The following is an 18,405-nucleotide window of genomic DNA, read 5'->3' as shown; positions in this document are numbered from 1 at the left end:
TACTAGGTGTCAAATCTCTCCACCTCCTAGCATCTCAGCACCCAAATAATCACCCCGAATATTACCACCTACATGTATAGCTGTTGTTATTTTGGGTGCTGGTGCACATCTGTACCTGTGTATTGTCCAAAACAAGTGGCCCACTGATGTCTCACTGCTATTGTTGCTGTTGTTTTTCTAGATCGTGATTCGATTTGTGTGGGTCAACAGGCACGTTGTGTTCCTGCTTTCCTTTTGCTTCTAGCTGCTGAATGGGCAGCTTACTTCAAACAGATACAAATGCATATCATGGGAGGAAGTGACTTTCTTTCAGCGCCCCGTGTTTTGTGATGAGCCAACGTTGCTGTTGTTTGTTTTATTGGTGGTGTTTTTTTAAAGCGGTCTGGATGAAGAGGGGTTGAACCATGGAATGTTCTTGCAGGCTGTAGGGACTGTCATAATGGCAGCTGCAGTTGTTCTGTTCCCACTTCTATCAGTTTTTCAGGACAAGAGGACAGGACCCAGATCTCCAGCTCTCTCCGTGCAAAGCCTTGTTTCAGACTTCCTCCAGCACTTGCATCCTTTTCGCTTTCTTCTCTGATCACTGACTCACGCATGCAATTTCAAACAAATGGCATTTTGCCTTAATTTACTGAGATGTCCTTCCTTGAGCTGAGGAACCCTAAATTTGGATTTTTGGTTTTGTTTTGCTTTTAATGTCAGTTAATTTCTGTCCCCAGTTTAGCTGTAGATCCAGATTTAGATCTGGGTCTTGCATGAGGTTCAAAACCACTTACACCTTTGCAAGGGTTGGATTCAGTGATCCTTACAGGTCAGTATCCCAACCTGAGATGGATATTCTGTGATTCCATGATAAGATGGAGCCCAGAGCCTTTCCTGAGCATGCATGAATGGGAGCTTTTGGGTTTAGTCCATCTCTAGCTATGCATTTCTCTGAACACTTCATAGAATCATAGAACCACAGAATGGCCTGGGTTGCAAAGGCCCACAGTGCTCATCCAGTTCCAACCCCTGCTGTGTGCAGGTCGCCAACCAGCAGCCCAGGCTGCCCAGAGCCACATCCAGCCTGGCCTTGAATGCCTGCAGGGATGGGGCATCCACAGCCTCCTTGGGCAACCTGTTCCAGTGCCTCACCACCCTCTGCCTGAAAAACTTCCTCCTCATATCCAACCTAAACCTCCCCTGTCTCACTTTAAAACCATTCCCCCTTGTCCCATCACCATCCACCCTCACAAACAGCCGTTCCCCCTCCTGTTTATCTGCTCCCTTCAAGTGCTGAAGGCCACAATGAGAAGTTGTGTTTCTCACTTTTCACTCCATACAGAAGGCAGCTGAACATGACTGCAGGAGGACTTGTTCTGGAGTTGCCTACTTGTCCACCTGGGACTGATGAAACCAGCATCCCTTTGGCATGCACCTATGGAAGACCTGTCCTGTCAGGCGAGCAGGGCCTGTGCCTGAAGGTTGCTGTATTTATCTCAAAGGAGATGATGTTGCAAGAATAATAATAGTAATAAAAAAGTGCTGATTGCACACAGCTACCCAGGTCCAGCCTGTGTGATCCTGGGAAGGACACAGAGCAGGGGATGTAACCTTGGGGTGGTGATTTTCTTTTCCAGTGGAAGGAACTGCCTCTTGTCCCTGACCTTGGCTGACATCCCCAGTCCTGTCATGCAGTCCCGTCAGCATCTTCCTGCAGCTTGCATGGGCAGGAGTCTTTTTTTTCCTGTTTAGCCTCTGGGCATCTTTCACACTTTGCTCCAGGTATTTATGGGAACATTTAAGGAAATGAACCATACCCAGGATGTTTGAGAGTGGATACGATTAGTAGCAATCATGTTGTGCCCTGCTGTCAGAAAGAGCCTTTTGTGCTGATGTTTGGATATTCAGTGCAAGTGAAAATGTGTAGAATTTATCTGGGTTTATAATTTTTCACATTCATAAAGACATCTTCTTCAGAGAGATCTGGAAGCCATTCTCCTGGCAAATGCTGGTTTCAAAATTATCTCAACTTGGATGTTCCAGTGAACTTCTCACGTTGGATGCTCGGTGTATGTTGCTCAAATGGCATTCTGCAAATCACAGAGAAATGGAAACTGCTGTGCTCTCTTGCCCCGGATCAGAGAGCTCAGGGTAAAATAGAAAGCTGCTGCAGAAACTTCTGAAACGGAGTAGGGTGAGATTCAGTCCATCTGTAGAGGTGGTTGGGATTGCACTGGGTGCACTGAGAGGGGATCGAAGGAAGAGAGACCAGAGGGGAGAAGCTGCCAGGAAAACTGCAGTAGCATCGATAGGGGAGATTTTGTACAAAGGGAAGAAAGGAAAGAATGACATAAGGTTTTAATTAATAGCATTAAATTAAATTTAATTAACTAAGGGTTTTTTTTTTTAATACTGGATATAGGATAAAAAGCAATTAGAAGGAATTCAGTTTGTGTGTCAAGTCAAAGTGTGTTTTGAGAAGAAATTGTCCTGCATGGTGACGAGATCCTAACCCTGCTCGCTGCTCCAGCAGCGTTTCCCTACTTGCAGCATCCATCAGGCATTTGCTTCACAATTCCATATAATATTTGCAAATAACACTTCTCATTGTACACGCATTTATTCAAGTTTCCCCAGTAGTTTGGGGAAAGCGTCACTGTTATTTTCTTGACTGTTTGATCTTGAAAACACAAATTGTTTGCTTTTAGATGAGTAACAAGGTGCATTTGTTGGTTGTTGAGGTGTGTGCCCTCCTTAAGCTCTTGTTTTCCTTGCAAGTATTTACATTTACAAATGCAGAACTTGCTCTCTGTTTCTTGTTTAATGAAATATTCAGGCAGCGCTGCAGTCCCCTCCTTTGCAGATGGCTCTCAGAAAATCTGCCCATGGAGAACACCGTCTTGGTGGCTAAACTGGACTGTATGTAAGAGATCAGATGAGCAGATATGGTGGTTTTGGTGTGCAAGAAAATATTCAAGGTGAAGAGATGTCCCCTGCATAGGAAACCATGCCATGATCCTTTGCTCAGAGATGTGATTGAGTGGAGGGTTGTCAAAGATAGGGCAGGATGGCTGGGTTCTGGTTGGACTGGATGATCTTTAAGGTCTTTTCCAACCCAAGCAATTCTATGATTCTATGATTGCTCTGTGAATAGCTAGGAACCAGAATATCTGTTTCTATTTATTGCATTTGTACCCTCACAGCAGTGAGGTTTGGTCCAGGTTCTGTTGGATATCAATTTGATCTCAGAAGGAGCAGTGGGGCAGTGGCACAGCTGCTGGGGGCTCCATCCCCATAGTGGTCCAAGGGCCTTGGAGATGTGACAGTGGGGCAGCAGGCAGGTGGGGTGGGCTGGGCTGGGATTGGGCTTGGGGATCTTAGAGGTCTTTCCATCCTGAATGACTCCATGATTCTACGGGCATCATAATTGTACCAGTAAATATTTTACTGAAGTTACTGGGGCTTCCGTTGGGAATTCATGCTGAGGTGCAAGCATGAAACCAAATTCTAGCTGGTGCCTGTGATGCTCTCCTCCTTTGCTGTGCAACTTGAGCTGCTTTCTGGGAAAGTGATGAGCATGGCTCGCATCTGGGATGAGGCTGCCTCAGACTGCAGCACCACAGCTCTGGAGATGCTGAAAGAGAAAGGACAACAGCCTGCACACTGCAGAAGAGCTCTGCAGAGCTTCTGGTGGCTCTTCCATCCCATCCAGATCAATGGAAGCCACGAGTGAGCATAGTTATGTGGTGCTCAGTAAGATACAAAATGAGACCATCAAGGGCAGGTCATGGCCACTGACTGTTTTTGTGGTAAGTGCCCTCCTCAGAGGCAGCCCTCCATTCAGCTGTGTGTTTGCAGGGCTGCAAGTGCCTGTCTCTTATAGCAGTGCACAGAAAGTCCTGGAATTTCAATAAATAATTCAGCCCTAGATCTGATTTCAGATTCAGCATTAACTTTCAGCACCTGGCTGCTGTTATTATTTGTTAGTCTGATACGCTGCTTAGAGGCATGGAAATTTGGCTGCAATTCACCAGCATTTGCAGAATATTCTCTATGGCCAGATTACCATCCTGGGTTCAGAGATTTTTAACAGACATTCAAATTCCAGATATGCAGGGATTGAATTCTTACAAGAACAGCAGCACGCAGAGCTCTGTCCTGGGAAGTGGAGGTCTCAGCACAGAGCTTTCTGCAAAGCAATGACTCCTCTATTTGCACCTGCCCTCTATCAGAAGCACCGGTAATTGCACCATAATTTGCACTGCCTGCCACCTTTTGACAATGATGTAGCTCTCATTGTATTTTCTACATTTTCCCCGAGGGAATACATTTTTTTTACATGTCTGCTCAGCCCTGAGGATATAGAATCATCAATATTTGAAACACTCGTGGTTGGTGGCCTGCAGGTACCCCAAATGATTCACACCCAGCTCCTTTCTCCAGAGCCTATAAAGTCACTTCTGGTTTTGACCACTTGTTAGAAAGAAACCGGTGGGTCGAAATTACAATTCTGCTCTCACTGGTGGATCTTTAGTGGGAACAGCTTGTATCTCAGGGCTGATTTAGCGGGGGGTTGTTAGAGTTAGGGTGGTATGGTTAGGTTGTGGTTGGACTTGGTGATCTGTAAGCGCTTCCAACCTGAGCGATTCTTTGAATAGTGGCTACGATGGGAGGGGAATTAGATTAAGTCTGTTATAGTCCATTCACCCATCGCTGAAAGGCCGAAATCAGAATGTAACCCCATAGACACAGGGTTCCAGAATGCGGGATGAGCAGACAGACGTGATGGATGTGATGTGCGTCTCCCTGCAGCGCCGGCGCGCACCACGAGAGGGGACCTCGCTACCGCTCTATGCCCATCGCTCCCGACAGACCTCTCAGAGCGTATGTTCTGCTTCAGCACCGGACGTTGGCCACGGGCAGAGGGAAATCTGTGGTTTGTGTGATAGGAAAAGTCGGGGACGATTATTGTGATTGTACCTTCTGGCTGTTAGACCCAGCAGTGTAAGGCCAGTCCCATCAAAGTCATTGCCGTGGTCCCCACTGCCTGCAATGGGGCACGGCCGCATCCTGCACAGCCTGGGGGAGCAGAGCCTCGTCCCACTGGGTCTGCTTTGCTGTTAGAGCATCGCTGTGTGCTGCTGCTGGGACGTGGGGGCACCCACTTGGCTGCCCCACATTGCTGCAGGATGGGGTGCACTCAGACTGGCTTTCCCAACTTCTGCCTTTCGGTTCCTTCAAAGCCTCCACTGATGCAGATTACACAACCTCCTTAGAAAGCCTGCTTTGTCTTTCGTCTTTCATATAATTACACTGGATTTCTTTTTTCTCCTAATGCTTCATTGTTGCAAATTAAGCAAAATAATAATCCTATTCTCTGTGGAAATGAACAACAATGGCCCATCATCCTCTTTGTAAACAGTCTTTTATGTGCTGGAGAACTGCGGTATTGCCTGAAGCTGCTCCTAGGAACCCACACACCAATTGCATCACCTTGCTGTGCTGGTCTGAGGTATCACACACCGATTGTTTGTACTGCTTAGGTCTTCCATACAGCCTTCTTCACGTTTCCCCATCCTGCTCTTGTACAGTACCTGTTGTTCTTCTTGTCATACCTTGTGCTTTACTTCTCTAAATTCCATGTAAGTGACTTCAGGCACTTTGTTCTCTGTGTGGGTTTGGAGCCTGCTCCTCTCCTGTGCTTGTTGCTATTGGAGTGTTGTAGGGTTCTCTCAGTTCCTTCCTTCATTTTGCTGATGGAGGCATGAACTATGACTCATCTTGTCGCAGACCCTTATGGTACTCCTAGCTGTTGTGTGTTTCTAGAGAACAGAAAACTTGATTATTACTACTTCAAAGATGTGCTCTGCAGAGGCTGTGTACAGTTCCTGGGTCCCTATTTATATATCCCACCCCTGTGAGGGTGGGTAGTGATAGGACAAGGGGAATGGTTTTAAAGTGAGACAGGGGAGGTTTAGGTTGGATATGAGGAGGAAGTTTTTCAGCCAGAGGGTGGTGAGGCACTGGAACAGGTTGCCCAAGGAGGCTGTGGATGCCCCATCCCTGCAGGCATTCAAGGCCAGGCTGGATGTGGCTCTGGGCAGCCTGGGCTGCTGGTTGGCGACCTGCACACAGCAGGGGGTTGGGACTGGGTGAGCACTATGGGCCTTTGCAACACAGGCCATTCTGTGATTCTATTTGGCAAATGCAAATCTGAAAGCTAATGTATTTGTGATCCTTTGAGTTCTTCTCCCCCACCTTCTCTGGTATCTCATTATCAGTGAACAGTTGAATTCCCCCCAGAAAGCAAAGATTTTAGAAGCCGTTCTCTGTAGGTACATGCAGTGCCCGCTGTGGGTGTAGGGGATCTTTGTCACGATCCCAGTGAGTGGTGGGAGCACAGTTGCTTCATTGGGTTGGAACAGCTCAAGAAGCATTAAAGGATGTTCTTTATTTTATTTTTTTGTCTGGGCATAGATATATCCAGCCCACTTTGTCCACATGCACAGAAACTGTGCATGATCTGCTGGTCAGAGCTGTGGCGAGAATGGCAGTTTGGGTTTTTGAAGAACTTCAAGATTTTGCTCTAAATCACCCAAAGACTGAAAAACACATTTTAAAATACCCACAGCTTTATTGAACAGAAGCTGTGGGTTTTCTGAGGGGAGGGAGAATGAAATAGCCTGCGTGATTCTGAAAGGAGCTTTCAGCTGGTGGGCTGACGGGAAGCCAGGAGCTCTGTGCCTTTGGGTTTGCATGGTCCCAGCACCCCGCCTGCCCTGCAGAATGGGCACGGGGGTACTGCACTGGGACATTGGGGCACACTGTTATGGCCAGAGCTGTTGCAGAGCTCCGTCAGCTATCTGTGAAATTCCAGGTGTCCTCCTCCAAAGAACAGCGTTCCAACAGATGTGGTTTTCAACATTCTCATACTGTTTGTTTTTTTTTTTTTGCCTAATTGCTCAAGAAGCTCAGAGGGGAAAATTCCCAAAGCAGATCTAGAAAACTGTTAGTAATACTCTGAGAAGCAACTATTCCTTCTGAGTGGCTCTTGGCCTTAGTTTCCATGTGCACAGAAGTGATACGTGCGAGTAGCTGCCTGCCTTCAAATTGTCCCACAGCATCTAGAACACCACAACCCCTTAGCTGGTACTGAAAGAATGCTGGTCAGTGGAAGGTGTCACCGTATGCACTCTGTATCTGAGCCTGTGTTACTTCATGGCTGCCCCTATTCTGGGGGGATTCCCCTGAGATACCACCATGTGGACATCAGATGTTAGCTCTAGGTTAGGGTTAGCCCAGAGCAGAGCATGCTGGAACACAGTCTAGAAAAAAATAATTGTTAGATCCATCCCTAATTCATAAATTGCAGTATGCATTTTGCTATAGGAAGCTTTGTTGTAGCTCCTCCTTCCTTTGATTATTTACCATCAATTTCTCATTAAGTTGAATGCATGCAGTGATAGGGAAGGGATTTAAAAATATAACTGAGTACAAAATCTTTTATTGGCCCGGGGTGCTGGACCTGTCTGTGCTTTGCTATTCTGATGCTGTGTGCCAAGCTGTGGGCCTGCAGTGTTTCAAGAGAAATGAGGAGAGGTGATGGAACAATATGAGGAGGCTGTGGATGCCCCATCCCTGCAGGCATTCAAGGCCAGGCTGGATGTGGCTCTGGGCAGCCTGGGCTGCTGGTTGGCGACCTGCACACAGCAGGGGGTTGGAACTGGATGAGCACTGTGGGCCTTTGCAACCCAGGCCATTCTGGGATTCTATGATTTGCACATGCTGAGACTATCCACCTCTCTGTGGTTATCATAATGCAACCTACACACAGCATCTGGAGTTCTCTGGCACCCATCTGTGGTTCTATGGTCGCACAGATTATTGCAGAGCAAAGCCTGTTCCATGCACAACACGTGCAGGGCCCTAGGGAAAGGCACGGCTTTGTGCAGGCTGATGGCTGTGCAGACAGAAATGCTTGGCACCAGGTGAAGGGATCAGGTGGAGCCAATTGATCCTTAGTTCCAAACGTCCTAAAGCATGATGGAAAGATCTTCAGGAAGAACCTGGCCTGGGTGAAATGCTGGCACTGGTATGAGAATAAACAGTTGGAAAGCAATTATTTACCAAATCTGTGGAAAATATTTGTCATGTTTTCACTATCAATGCTCATAGGGTCTCCAACATGCCGTTCTCACCTGAAAATCCTGGATGTCTTAAGGAGTACAAGTGCACCTCTCCTAAACAGCAGAGAGCTGGAGAATGGTTGGATGGAGCCCTGGGCAACTGATCTGGTGGGGGCAACCAGGCCGTGGCAGGGGGTTGGAGGTCGATGATCATTGAGTTTCCTTCCAACTCAAGCCACTCCATGATTCCATGAGTCTAAGTGCACTGGCAGCTCCTTGGAGGTCCTCAGCTCTCCTGACGTGCTGCTCAGCCAGTTTGGGCAGTGTGGAACACACCAACTCCCTGCAAACTGGCCAGCAATGCAAACCCAGTTAAGCTTATGTGCATCTATAGCGTACGTCTGTATGGATGCCAGACTTGGACAACATTTTGGCTGGCTTTTGGAGAGCTGGCTGAAGGTATTCACCGCTTCCTTTTTGTCTTGTTACTACCCTGACAGTCTTTCTAGCAAATGCTCTATTTTTGTTTGACATATATGCACATGGTCCATTTCCATGTGTGTGTGCTTAGGAATGTGCTTCTTCTCTAGCTTGCCCTCCCTTGGAAGGCTGCTGCTATGAGTTTCTCCCAGCAAAATGAAATTTCGGAAAAAGTCCAATGGAATTAAAATGCTGCACAGCAAATTTATTATTGTTATTACAGGCTCCCATTCAGGAAAATACTTAAGTATGTGCTTAAGTCCCATTGAAAGCATCAAGACTTAAGAACATGCTTAAAGTCAAGCGTATACTTCCTCTGAATTGGGATGTATTTCAGCACATGCTTAAATGCTTTCCTGAACCAGAGCCACAGTCAACAAGAGCGTCCTGTGATGCACAGGACTCGTGCTGTAAGATTTACTCCTTGCCTGGGACATAGCAGTGCTGCTCTATGAGCGTACACTTCTTTGCTCTGTTGGTGGTACTCCAAAGAGCTTACTGGCTTTTGCAGTTGGATGAGAACTTGTGAAAGGAGACTAGAAAGTAGGAAAAAGAGAGGAAAAAAAGATCCTTGCTAAAGCAAAACCTTGGCTTGTCTGATCTCACGTTGCACCCAATGATTTTTCCTTACAATGGAGATCTGTGCTATTGTGCGTACTGTGGTATATGCATATTGCAGTATAATTACGAAGACAGATTTTTTTTTTTTAATGGCACAGTAAATAGGATATTTCCTGGCTTGCTCTGCATTTCAAATAAGATTTTCACTTCCCCTTTGGGTTCTGAGTGTAAGGAGAGTAAGTGTCAAAAGGCAGGCGCCTTCCCAGCTCTAACAGAGAGAGTGCAGCCATGTGGAACGTGCATCTCGATTTTGATTGTAAGGATGATGAAATCAAACCTCTCCTTAATACTCAGTCGGAAACATTTGGGTAAATTAGCCTGCCTGCTGTTGCTGACGTGTTAAAATCCCTTTGAATGAGAAACGTCTATTTAGTGTCATCAAAAATATCCATGTACTTTGCCATGAGTCCAAGAGAGCAGTGGGCCATCGTTCAGAGTGGTCTCAAAGCAATGAAAAATGACAACAAAATGAAAATAGATAAAACCACATACATTCTGATCCTGGAGAAAACACAGTGCTGTACAATGCACAACTCTTTCCAACGCAGCCATTTCTAAGCTAGATGCTTAGTCATTACTAATGACAGCATATTCCTATAGAGCTGCTCTATTTTGGGAACAACTGCAAGTGCAACTTTGCTTCTTCCCCACCTTAGGGTTAATTACAATAATGTGCAGTTGCCTGTGTACATTGCAGTCTCTCTGCATGCACCACTCTCAGTATTTTTGGAACAAGTGAGGAAGTTTATTCCAGTTATATCATTCAAGGCAAGCAGTAACTTGAACTTGAGAGTAGCTCCTTGTTCACATTGTCCGGCCATGCTGTGCAGTGCTGGAGGCTCTGGATATTACTGCTGCCTTACAGAGGGATTTGGCACGAGCTCATAGAATGACTGAGACTTTTTTTCTTCCCCTACAGCCTCCTTAATTTCATTCCTTGGGTGTGTGTCAGTGCTCCCCCACTTGTGCACATGAATATCTTTAAGGTTGAATTGATTCCCTAAAAAAAGCAGAAGTATTTGAGGAGTGCTTTATAAATAACGAAGGAGAACACCTCGCTCATTCTTGTCATTGCTCAGATTTGAGCAAGCAGCTGCTCTGGTAATGGGGTGTCCCAAAGTGGATGCACTGAGTCCCAGGGCAGGGCCCTGCATCGCTTGGTGGTGATACCTAAATGTCCGGAGGCCAATGGGAAAGCATCCCATTCAGCAGCTGAACTGATAGATGAAGGTTTGAGTGAAGCAACGGGAGCAGAAAGTGATGTTTCCAGGATGGAACAAAGCAATCCTCCAACAGTTCTGCCTTCACAAGCTCCAGGCTTTACAGCTGCTGGTGTCCACGTGTGTCCCACTTCAGTTCAGGCACTCGCTGGGTTCAGTCTAAGAGAAAAGTGGGCAGGTTCTTGTTCTGGATGTGTTTTGCTGCCTCGTCTGCATGAGGGACCTTCCTTGGGGCATCCCCCATTAAACTTCAGTGGGATAAATGCTGGCCAGGCAGTCTCAGTCAGCAAACCCTTGAATCTGTTTTACTCTCCCAGGGTCACTCCAGGCTGAGGTCCTCCATAGGGAAAAGGAGGGAGTGCTCATCTGCAGGGAAGAAGGAGCTCTGAAGCCCTTTCACAGCAGTGGTGCACAGTGCACATGTAAAAAACTTCTTCCGCGATCCTCGTGCCCATAAGTCTGTCCCAGCTGCAATAATTATACCAGCAATATGCAGCATCGCTGGCATCACCAGCTTGCTCCTTTTGATACATGAGTGAGCACAGTTGCTGTGCCCCAGGGAATCATAGAATCACAAGGTTGGAAAGGACCTACAAGATCATCTAGTCCAACCGTCCTCCCATCACCATCACTACACTAAGCTATTAAACCATATCTCATAGAAGCCGCATGAGAACGATTTTGTGGTCGTTTGAGACTAGCAGCAGGAGTAATGGTATTTCTCCAGCTTGTCAATTACTTGTTCTTTTCTTTCTGTCCACTGCTGGAGTTCTTGATCTCGACTAAGGCATTATTTAATTCCTACTTTTCAGAGCCCCTGTGCTGGGGCAGGCATAATGGCCTTGTGTTTGGGCACTAGCAGGGTGCTTTCAGCAAGCTGATTTTCTGTGGAGCTGAAAGTGACTCAGCCTGAGCAGTGCTCTGTTTCTCCTCCTCTCCTCCTGGGAGGGAGCAGACTTCACAGGTAATCTGGAGGCACACTGATATGCCTTTCAAGTTATTACCCAGGAAGTTTTTGCTCTTTCCGAGCACTGAGCAGTGAGTTGCTGACGGCTGTTGGAAGCAGTGAGAAAGGATTCACAAAACAGACAGAGCCTTGCCTCCGATTTCTGCAGACTGGAGCTGAATTTAATGGATAAATTGTGTTGCTGGGGAGATTTTGACTCCGTTCCCTCCTCTGTCACCAGTTTGCCTTGTGATTTGTGGCAGCATTTTCAGCTGTGCCCATCACATGAGATCAAAACCCATGAGTCAGACTCCACCCAAATCATGAGCCTGGCTTCCAGATCCAGGAGCTCTGAAAAGAGATCATACCGTACTGTGTCTTTAGTTTATCTTTCCTTTCTGGAATTTCCTCCATGTATTCCCAGCGTGTCTCTAGCAATTAATGTCTTCAACTCTTTTGGAAGGGCTGGGGGTGCATTCTGACCATTCGGTGCTGTTGGAAGCCTCGTTTGACTGACACAATTAGTTTTGCTTTTGATCTCCAAATGAATCGTATTTCTTCCAGACTCCACGTCTTTGCCATGTCCCCAGTGTCCTCCATCCCTCAGCCTCACACGACCCATCGCTGCCATCCAACCACTCTGTGTCCCCTCTTTGGCCTGGAGAGGGTTTTTCAGCGTTGCCTTTCATGATTGGGAGAATGCAAAAAGACACAGATCTGTGTAATCCTTAACCTTTCTGTGAGAATACGTAATTGGAGAGAGCAGGGAAACGCTCTTCCTGAGTCTCTTTCCTGAAAAGGTGAAACTTGTAGCACAGGAAAAGGGTGCTGAGGACAGGCAGTGCAGTTTCTCTGTTCAGGATGGGGGACCTTTGAGTTAGGTGATAAAAGACCCCTTTGCTCACGATTATTTGCAGGACTTGGCAAACCAGCGTTTTTGATTCCTTCAAAGGGAGTCAGGTGAGGAGTGAATCATACTCACTGGAGTTACAAGCCAAAGTAAATCCAGAGAACGTAAGTTGAGAGTCAGCCCTTCTGTCTGCCCTGTTTTGCTCTCTAATTCAGTGGCCGATCTGTTTTTCTTCAGATTTAAGGTTCATAATATATTGTTTGTAGGCTCTGTTGGCTGACTCCATTGTGGAGCATATGGGTAGAATGAGGCGGTGAAAAAGCCAAGGGGAAATTTGGTGTCGTATCACTGTTTTCCCCTATAGCATTTGCCTCTTTTCAGGAGGGTAAGAAGTTACAACTTCTTGGCAAGGTTTTATTAAGCCAAAGCCAAATCAGTAAATGTAATTTGCAGTAATTATTGCATGCAACGCTGTGGTGCCTGGTATTCCCATGGTAGCATTGCCATTGTTTTACCATGAAGTCTGGAGATCAGAGCCAGCTGTTTGACTAAGTTACGCAAAACGAGTCTACTCGCACCCCAGGCAGACAAGAAAATGCATCTTCCCTTGCTCAGCTTCACACTGTACCTTCACCCATGGAGTGTGCAGGTTCCTGCACATGCTGTGTGCCAGGCATGTGGCCAGTCCATAAAGTCAGATAGAAGTGCAGCTGAGCCACGTATCTCTGGAGTCGGACAGCTAGGAACTGAGTCTGAGCCCAGAGAAAAGCTCTTTACCTAGGCTGAAACCCTACCATGAGCTATCTCCAAGACTTCAACCCACACTGTCTCCATAGTTTGGTAAATCTGGAAATTTGTTTTTAAACACGGGATTATCAGAAGCTGTGTTGAAGATGTGAGGAAGATGCACGATGCCTGCCAGGAAATCTTTCAGCTCAACTTTTCATATGCAAGTTGTAGCAAGCGGACACATCTCAAAGTGTTTCTTGTTGTGCTGTATTTCAATACACTGTAGTAATTAGAAATGATTCCTTCTTTAAGACAGAGAAATGCTACCTCACAGCTTGAATATTAAAAAGATAAAATTTGTGAAAACAAACAGAGTAATGTGATATTTTCTCCAGAGGAAAAGGCCATGTGTTTTCCTGCCTGTTTCATCAGCCATTTTCAGACACACACTGTGTGCATAAAGTGCAGTTATGCAACCCACATGGGTCAACAAAGGAGGGTTGGTTGCTTCACGAGGATTATAAGAATCTTTCAAACACAATGGTACCACAAATTAAAACGGAAATCTATCAAAACCATTATCGTCCTGAAAGCTTTGGCCACAAGTGTAATTACTCTAGAGGGATGTTGTCCTTGGACACAGCTTTGGCAAAGTTCTGCTGGTGTTATTTGTAGCCCTCTATGGCTCAAAGTCAGAACTTGCATGGCTAAGGACCATAAATTTTTAGAGGCAAGAAACAGGCTATTTCCTCAGTGCTAACACTAGCAGTTTTTTATTGTTTTGTAGTGGTTTGTAGGCAACTCATTAGGTGCTAGAGATAGGAACAGACTGAATGCGGTGGCTGAAGTCTGCCTTGAACTTTGGAAGGATTCAGACACAGATTTCTGTCTGGATGCAGTTGTTTGTGTCTGAGGCTCTTGCTTTACTGGACATGAACAAGAACAATCAAATGTTAGGAGTGTTTGGGCTTAAATCCAGTTCCAAAAGTCTCCTGCATTGATATGCAGTCCACAGACTTAAACAGAAGACCTACTCTGAGTTCCCTAGCATGCAGCAGGATGAAAGTAATTGAACGTACGTTCAACATACAGTGCAAAGAAAAATGCAGTCTTCTGGGTGCTGCTCGCCATAAGCAAGGGTCACAACTTCTGCCCCCAGGAGAAGCACCAGGTTACCTTCTCAAGCTCCAGATGAAGGTGGAGTCCTGGAGTAACTCTGCCATTGACCTGAAGACGAACTACATAAAATAACAGGCACTGTACATTAGTTTTGAACTAGTTATTTCTTTTCCAGTACCCGATTTTCCATCTTGAGGGAGATGAGCAGTGAACATGTTTGGACACTATTTTTCCTCTCCCTCTTTCCCTCAGGCCGGTATAGATGGAGAAAGCATTGGGAACTGCCCATTCTCCCAGCGTCTCTTCATGATCCTCTGGCTCAAAGGAGTTGTGTTCAACGTCACCACTGTTGACCTGAAAAGGTAAAAATTGCTTGGTTTTATTGAAAATAGTTACATGATCCAGTGTTTTCCCAATAGAAAGGCCCCAGTAAGTTCAATCAGATTGGTATCTGGCCTAGAGAGTCTGTGGTGCACAACAAAATAGTTGGGATTCAGGTTTGTTATTCCTTTTTTCACTTGTGGAATGTTTTTATATTAAACAGAGTGTTCTGGGGTATTTTAAAAGCATCCTCACCACAAACTGCTGAAGAAAAAGAAGGGCAAGCAACTGATTTTGCATGAACTGTGAATATCTGTACAACTACCTGACCATAGAGATTAACGATTTCGTGACCTTTCTTCTCTGTGCAGAAAGCCAGCTGATCTACACAACCTGGCTCCTGGAACTCACCCACCTTTCTTAACTTTTAATGGAGAAGTCAAGACAGATGTTAACAAGATTGAGGAATTCTTGGAAGAGACTCTTGCACCTCCAAAGTAAGAACTTGAGTGTTTTTCAGTCAATATTCCATTTCCTAGGAATGAAAGTTGTCCAAAGAGGAGTTCCTAAAAAGCACTCGGTCCTGCAATCTTTACTTACAGGAGTAATATTTATTTATGAAACTTGTTGGCTTCTGTGAGATGACTTCCATGTGTGAAAGTTACTTGTGTGACTAATAACTGCAGAATGTTTTCTCTGAACACATTTTGGGATGCCATTGTATACAGAATTAAGGAGATGAATACTAAAAAAAAAAAAATCATAGGGGTCTGGTGTCCACATTTTATAGAACTAAAAATAACTTGGACTGGATGCAGAACATTGCCACACACGGTATCTGTGCCAGGAAAAGCGTTTTGCTGTGAAAAACTGAATGGTCCTGAGCTCTTCCAACAAAAAGGTTGGAAGAGGAACTGATCACAGAACACAAGGAGCTCTGGAGGCAGAGAGCTGCTCATTAGTCTCATCAAGAAGTGACGAGAACCCATGGCTGGAAGTTATAACTGTACTAATTCCAATTAGCACAGATATGTTGGTATGAATGAATAACCATTGCAACAAACTACTGAGGAAAGTGTCGGATCGGATTCACCAGACATGCCTCAGTTAGTCAAGCTTTTCGACTTCATACAAGGATAGTGTAGAAAAAGGTTGTTGGCTTGTGTTTTGGACCTTAAAATCTATGAATCAATGAAAATTGGCTCAGTTCCTTACAGAGTGTTTTACCTCCAACTGAACCAGCATCTGTGGGCCAGTCCTGAGGCAAGCAACCAGGTATTTAATTTTCTATATGCTAATCCAAAACCACCAAAACCAGTAGGAGTCATTAGTTTGCGTTGATCTTTCAGATCAGTGTATTCCTTTGCACCGGGTGTCCACAAAATAACAATTCAGAGACTGAAAACATTATGTTCCTTCACATGGGTGATGTTAACACGCCTTGCTGTTACATCCTGGCATGCATTTTCTGTGCAGGGAGTTAGACACGACTGTTACTCATAATAGAGAGAGCTGGTTGCCAACCTCCCCTGCACTTTTCTGGAAATTTATGCTTCCTTTCGATTCAAGGCCACTATATGTTGGATCGTGGTCACATAAAGCATCAGTGTAACTACTTCTGTCATGAAGCCATCCCTGTGTAGCTATCCAAATCTCTGCCTTGACAGACACAGATACTATGAAGAAGGTCTTGCCAGGCTGTTGTTTTGAGATAAATGATAGTGTTAATTGCAGGGCTTTTTTTTTTCTTCCCTTTTCTTTCTTCCTGTAAGTAGTATTCGTAGTCATCACGATGCTGCTGGTAATAAGATGTTTCTCCTTTCAGGTATCCCAAGCTGGCTGCTAAGCACCGGGAATCAAACACTGCTGGAATTGATATCTTCTCCAAATTTTCTGCTTACATCAAAAATACGAAGCAGCAGGACAATGCTGGTGAGTAGGATTGTTACCTAACGCACCAGGAAGGTTTAGTGTTTAAAAGATGAATAATTTTACTATTTGCCCCTTGTTTTATTGTAAGCTGTGTTCATATGACTTCAAGTACTGCTGCTGGTCAGACTCAGGTGGTAAATTCAATGGACTCAATTCATTTGTCCACAGTTGGATTAACTACATCTATACTAGCAAACAAAATAGATCAGAGAGCCATGGCATAGCTCCTGGCCATGGCAGCCAAGCTGCACCAGTAATCCTGTATTCCATTTTGGATGGGTCTGGTGGCTTGTGCTACCTTCTCTACTCTATCCAGGCACTGTTCAGGATGCTAGTTAGTTGGCCAGTGGTGGTGCTAGAGACAGTACTAAAAGCTTAGCAACTAGTGACTCATGAATGAAAGGAGAGAGCAAGCCATGGCTCTTGACCTGCATGATTTCTTAGATTAGCCACTGACACCAGATTCTCATCCTGCTTACAGTGATGTTATGGTAGTGTAGCTAATTTGCTCATATAAACAGAAAGTAATTGAATGAAAGAAGTGGCTTTGAGAAATGTAATTGCACTCTGCATGCTCCTGACTTTCCACACATCTGCGTCAAAAGAAATAACCACGGAAGCTGGATGCCATGCATATTTACACGCATCCTACACTCGCTTCTTAATGAAATTGCTTTTCTTCTCCACATTCCTTTCTCCTCAGAGGCACAACTTCATCCAGTCTAAGTTCCCACTGCTCCATGAAAGAGTACGGATTTACACAGTCATATCCCTGGAGATAATCTAGCCGGATACTTGCAGTCACTCACTGATGTTCATCTTACCTCGTATTACTAATTTCACAGAGACCTAAGGCATGCTAAATACCATTCAGAGAGGAGTAGATTTGCAGGTTCCAGCTCTGCCCCAGCTTTCATTTGTGCACTTATATTTCATTGCCTGGGGCTGGCTCATGAGATGAAGATGGGGATGATTTATGTCAGATTACAATCTGCTCCTTAGTATTTTTTTTGGTGTTAACAAAGAAAATAATTATAACACTTCACTTCTTAGAGATGCTAAAAGGTTTTTTTGTGTGTGTCTAACACCAATGGGATGCTCAGCTAACCTCTGTAGGAAGGCTTGTAAAAAGAAGATAAATTAAGAGTTAGCCTAAATTGATGCTACTCTGAAAATAAAATATTTTGGCCATCCAAAAGGAATCTTTATGGTCTGTGGTGCAGCCCAAATTCAGCTGCTCTGTTCTTTGCACTCGAAAACTGTCATGGGTGTTTGCCCACATGTAGAATGCTGGCATGGTGGTTCTCAGTGGCTCTGCAATGTGCAGATCCTGCTCTGATGTAGGCTGGCAGCTCCCACTGGTATTTAATGGCTGTGACACCTGGACGTCTCTGAGCTCAGCTCTCCTCTTTGAAGTGGAGAAATGCTTCATTTCTTTCAGCTGAAGCGGTAGAGCACAAAGAGGACAGAGCAGAGATGAGCAGAGTACTGACCTGTTCTTTGTAGCTGAAGTGGCTGAGGGCCTCAGGGAGCCTGGGGCTGTGAGAACACACCATGTGGGATCTCAGCTGTAGTAAGGTCACTGACTTTCAGTTTTCAAGAGCTGAGTGAGAATAGTGTTTCCCTTATCCCGAGGACATTTTCATTGAACTATCCTTTCCAGTTCCTCTGATCCTTCTTTGGAGAAAGCCCCTTCCCTTAACTCCATGTGAGTAGTTAAGGTCTAAAAGGAACAGAGATTGCTGCTTGTGGCTCTCATGCATTTCCTATACACACCAACTCTCAGCTCAAGGTAGTGGCACATGCCTCACAGCCATGCTCTAAGTTAGCCCAAGCTGCAGGTGACTCAGGTTCTTGGGTAAAGCTGGAAATTCACACCTTTATCTGGGACATCAGTTGCAAAGGGTCGAAGTACAAAAACAGAAAAACACTTGTTGACAGAACCAAAACAGAACGGAGAACCTGTATCATTGCATCAAAAGTAATTGTAGTTGCTTTTGCTTGGGAGTAGGAGAGTGCTGGATACCAAGTTGCCTAAGTCAGGTTGTTTAAATGATATTCTCTGAGGTTGGAAGTCAG

General features: G+C 45.2%; 1 protein-coding gene across 2 annotated transcripts in view; it reads left to right on the top strand.

Moving 5' to 3' along the window:
• The window catches only part of CLIC5 (CLIC family member 5), a 49,967-nt gene that overhangs the window by 10,672 nt on the left and 20,890 nt on the right, over positions 1-18,405 (top strand). Inside the window, exons 1-4 of one of the 2 annotated variants that reach the window (XM_031604939.2) lie at positions 4,742-4,866; positions 14,326-14,435; positions 14,766-14,891; positions 16,220-16,326. In XM_031604939.2, coding sequence (XP_031460799.1) covers positions 4,744-4,866; positions 14,326-14,435; positions 14,766-14,891; positions 16,220-16,326 — 466 coding nt within the window. In that variant the 5' untranslated portion in view covers positions 4,742-4,743. Of the gene's footprint in view, positions 1-4,741; positions 4,867-14,325; positions 14,436-14,765; positions 14,892-16,219; positions 16,327-18,405 lie in introns of those variants that run through there. The other variant, XM_031604940.2, reaches the window with a different exon arrangement.

The sequence above is a fragment of the Phasianus colchicus genome, chromosome 2, assembly GCF_987193195.1.
Source record: "Phasianus colchicus chromosome 2, bPhaCol1.hap1.1, whole genome shotgun sequence".
Classification (NCBI taxonomy): domain Eukaryota; kingdom Metazoa; phylum Chordata; class Aves; order Galliformes; family Phasianidae; genus Phasianus; species Phasianus colchicus.
This window is presented reverse-complemented; position numbering and strand designations above follow the sequence as displayed.